The sequence below is a fragment of the Corvus brachyrhynchos genome, unplaced genomic scaffold (genome assembly GCF_000691975.1).
Source record: "Corvus brachyrhynchos isolate BGI_N302 unplaced genomic scaffold, ASM69197v1 scaffold46, whole genome shotgun sequence".
NCBI lineage: Eukaryota > Metazoa > Chordata > Aves > Passeriformes > Corvidae > Corvus > Corvus brachyrhynchos.
This window is the reverse complement of record NW_008238838.1, coordinates 1,645,684-1,648,540: the sequence shown is the minus strand read 5'-3', so window position 1 is coordinate 1,648,540 and position 2,857 is coordinate 1,645,684. Positions and strand designations below refer to the sequence as shown.

General features: G+C 68.6%; 1 protein-coding gene across 1 annotated transcript in view; it reads left to right on the top strand.

The window, feature by feature from the left end:
• Position 1: 1 nt before the first annotated feature.
• Positions 2-2,857, top strand: part of LOC103618546 (V-set and immunoglobulin domain-containing protein 10-like) — a gene marked incomplete at its 5' end in the record, with an annotated part of 3,475 nt that continues 619 nt past the window's right edge. Inside the window, 6 exons of the mRNA XM_017738343.1 lie at positions 2-227; positions 713-988; positions 1,139-1,417; positions 1,706-1,966; positions 2,055-2,348; positions 2,440-2,851. Coding sequence (XP_017593832.1) covers positions 2-227; positions 713-988; positions 1,139-1,417; positions 1,706-1,966; positions 2,055-2,348; positions 2,440-2,851 — 1,748 coding nt within the window. The remainder of the gene's footprint in view (positions 228-712; positions 989-1,138; positions 1,418-1,705; positions 1,967-2,054; positions 2,349-2,439; positions 2,852-2,857) is intronic.

The window sequence follows — 2,857 nt, the reverse complement described above, 5'->3', positions numbered from 1 at the left end:
CGGCGCCACGTCGTGCACTCGCCCGGGGGCGCCGGAGCCGCTGAGCTTCTCCTGGCAGCACCAGGAGCCCCGGGGGGGTCCCTCAGTGACCCCTGCGGGGCTGGGGGGCTCCAGGGCAGAACTGCAGCTGACACCTGCCAACCGCAGCCACACGGGCTGGTACGTCTGCACCGTGAGCAACGAGGTCAACAACCACACCAGCGACCCCGTCTACCTGGACATCGTCTGTGAGTGCCCAGGGTGCCACCAGCTAGCGGGGCATCTTCGGGGCTGGTGACATCCATGGCATGTCTGTGGCCACCACAATGTCTCCATGGTTTGTCCATGGCCACTAAGCACCCTGCCACCATGGTATGTCCATAGCTATCATGGAACATCCATGGACATCATGTATCCTGCCACCGTGATGCCTCCATGGCCACCACTATGTCTCTATGGCCACCATGGTATGGCTTGTTGTTGCTTTGATGTGTTCATGGCCATCATACACCCCACCAGCATAATGCCTCTCTGGCCACCATGGCCACTGTGTGTGCTGTCACCACGATGCATCCGTGGCCACTGCGCATCATGGTGTGCTCGCAGCCCCCATGGTGCACCCTTTCTAAGGGGGCTTTGCTGCCCTGCTTCCCATCAGTGGGAGGAAGCCCCAGGGAGGGCTGTGTCCCCTTTGTGGGGATGTCCCTGTCTGAAGGGCCCCGTGTCCCCACAGATGGCCCCGATGAGCCGGCCATCCGTGTGGAGCCCTTCTCCCCCGAACAGGGGGGCTTCTCAGCGGGCGAGCGGGAGGACGTGGTGCTGAGCTGCCTGGCCCCCTCCAACCCCCCCAGCCGCTACGTCTGGCTGCACAACGGTTCCCAGGTGCACATCGGCCAGACCTACGTCATCACTGCCATCGCCCGCGCCCAGGCGGGCACGTACACCTGCCTGGCCGAGAACAGCCACCTCCAGACCCGCACCCAGGCCACCATCGTCCTCACTGTCTACTGTAAGTAACCCCCTGGGCGGGGCCGGTAGGTCCCCACGGGGTGAGATGGACCAGCGCAGCTCCCTGGTGAGGATGTGGGTGTGAGGGGCAGTTTGAGGTGGGGCTGGCAGGGAACCCCCCCTCTCCCCCAGTGCCGATGGTCTCCTGCAGATCCACCAGCCGGGAGCCCCAGCTGCTCTGCCCTGGCCTCCGGTGACCAGCAGGACGTGGCCCTGCGGTGCCGCTGGCTGGGGGGCTTCCCCCTGGCCCGGCTGCGCTGGGTGGGCCCTCAGGAGGAGGAGGAGGAGGAGGAAGAGGGGTTGATGGGGACCAGTTTTTCCATGGCCACCAGGATCCAGTCAGGGGCAGCCACCAGGAACGGCAGCTCCTTCTCCTGCTTGGCCTCCCACCCCGCACTGCCACAGGGGGCTGCGTGTGGGACCACCCTGTGTGAGTGACAATGGGCCCATCTGTCCCCCAACCCCTTTCTGACCCCCTGGTGCCACAGCAGAGCTGCAATGACCCGGTGCCATGGCCACACCACGGGGTGGGCACTCCCGGGTGCTGCTCCCTTTCCTGGGACCTGCAGCATCTCCAGCTCGCTCTAAAACGGGGGACGCCGTGGCACAGCCAGGATTGCCAAACCCTCCACGCCCTGGGAGGGGGGTGTCTCCTTTCCGGGGGTGTTTGGGCGCAGCGTGGCAGTGCCCCCCACCCTGACGCCGCTCCATCCCGCAGGGGTCCCGTCTGGCAGCCCCACCTGCGCGGCAGCGGCCACCAAGGGTGACGAGTACGTGATGCTGCGGTGCCGCTGGGAGGGGGGCACGCCGCTCGTCACCCTGCGCTGGCGGGACACTGGGGGCCGGGCCTTGGGCGCCCCCGCCCCCTCCACCGCCGTGCTGGTGCTGAGCACCGACGGCAGCCTGGGGGGCCGGGAGTTCGTCTGCGTGGCCGCCCACCCGCTGCGGGCCGCTGCCGCCGAGTGCCGCCTGCGGCTGGGTAAGCTGGACCCGTCCCCAGAGCCCCCGCCGTGCCGCGGTGGGGTGGCACGTCCCTACAGGTACTGTCCCCCCTTGTCGCCGAGTAGAGGTCCCCGAGCTGGAGGCGGAGAGCGAGGTGGCGGTGCTGGAGGGCGGCGAGGCACAGCTCTCGTGCCGGCAGCGTGGCAGCAATGCCGATCTCGGTGCCACCGTGGCTTGGTACGACCCCAAGGAGCGGGAGGTGACACCGGGGCTGGGCAAGTACCGGCTGGAGCAGGGAGAAGCGTGGCTCAACCTCACCGTCCGGGATGCTGAGTGGCCGGGGGACCGTGGGATCTACCGCTGCACCGCCACCAATGCCGTGGGCACTGCCAGCCTCCCCGTCCGCCTCCGCGTGGACCGTGAGTCCTGGGAGGGGCAAGGCTGGGCTGGGAACATCAAGGGTGGGCTGGGGGGATCAAGCCCCTCCTGCCGGGTGCCATCTCGCCGCAGGGTACCCGGCCCCTCCCAACGTCACCATCAGTAAGCTGCGCTACACGCGGGCCCGCACCGAGGTGCGGCTGGAGTGGCGGACGCAGGGCGCCGGCAACCTCACCGGCTTCGTGGTGCAGCGGCGCCAGACCAAGAAGCCCCTCCGGGAGACAGCGAGCCCCTGGGAAACAGCCGCCGGCGACATCGAGCCGCACTCCCGCGACCGGCGCCTGGGGGGGCCGGACCCCGCGGTGCTCTATGCTTTCCGCGTCCTGGCCGTCAACCACCGCACGGCCGGGCACCCCTCCGAGGTGCAGACGCCAGGTGAAGTGGGCAGGGGCTGCTGCTCCGTGGGGGCAGAGCAAGGGTTGAGTGGAGAAGGGCAGCGTTTCCGTCCTGGTGGAGCTGAGGAGCCGGGGGGGGGCAGCCCTCCGCCGGG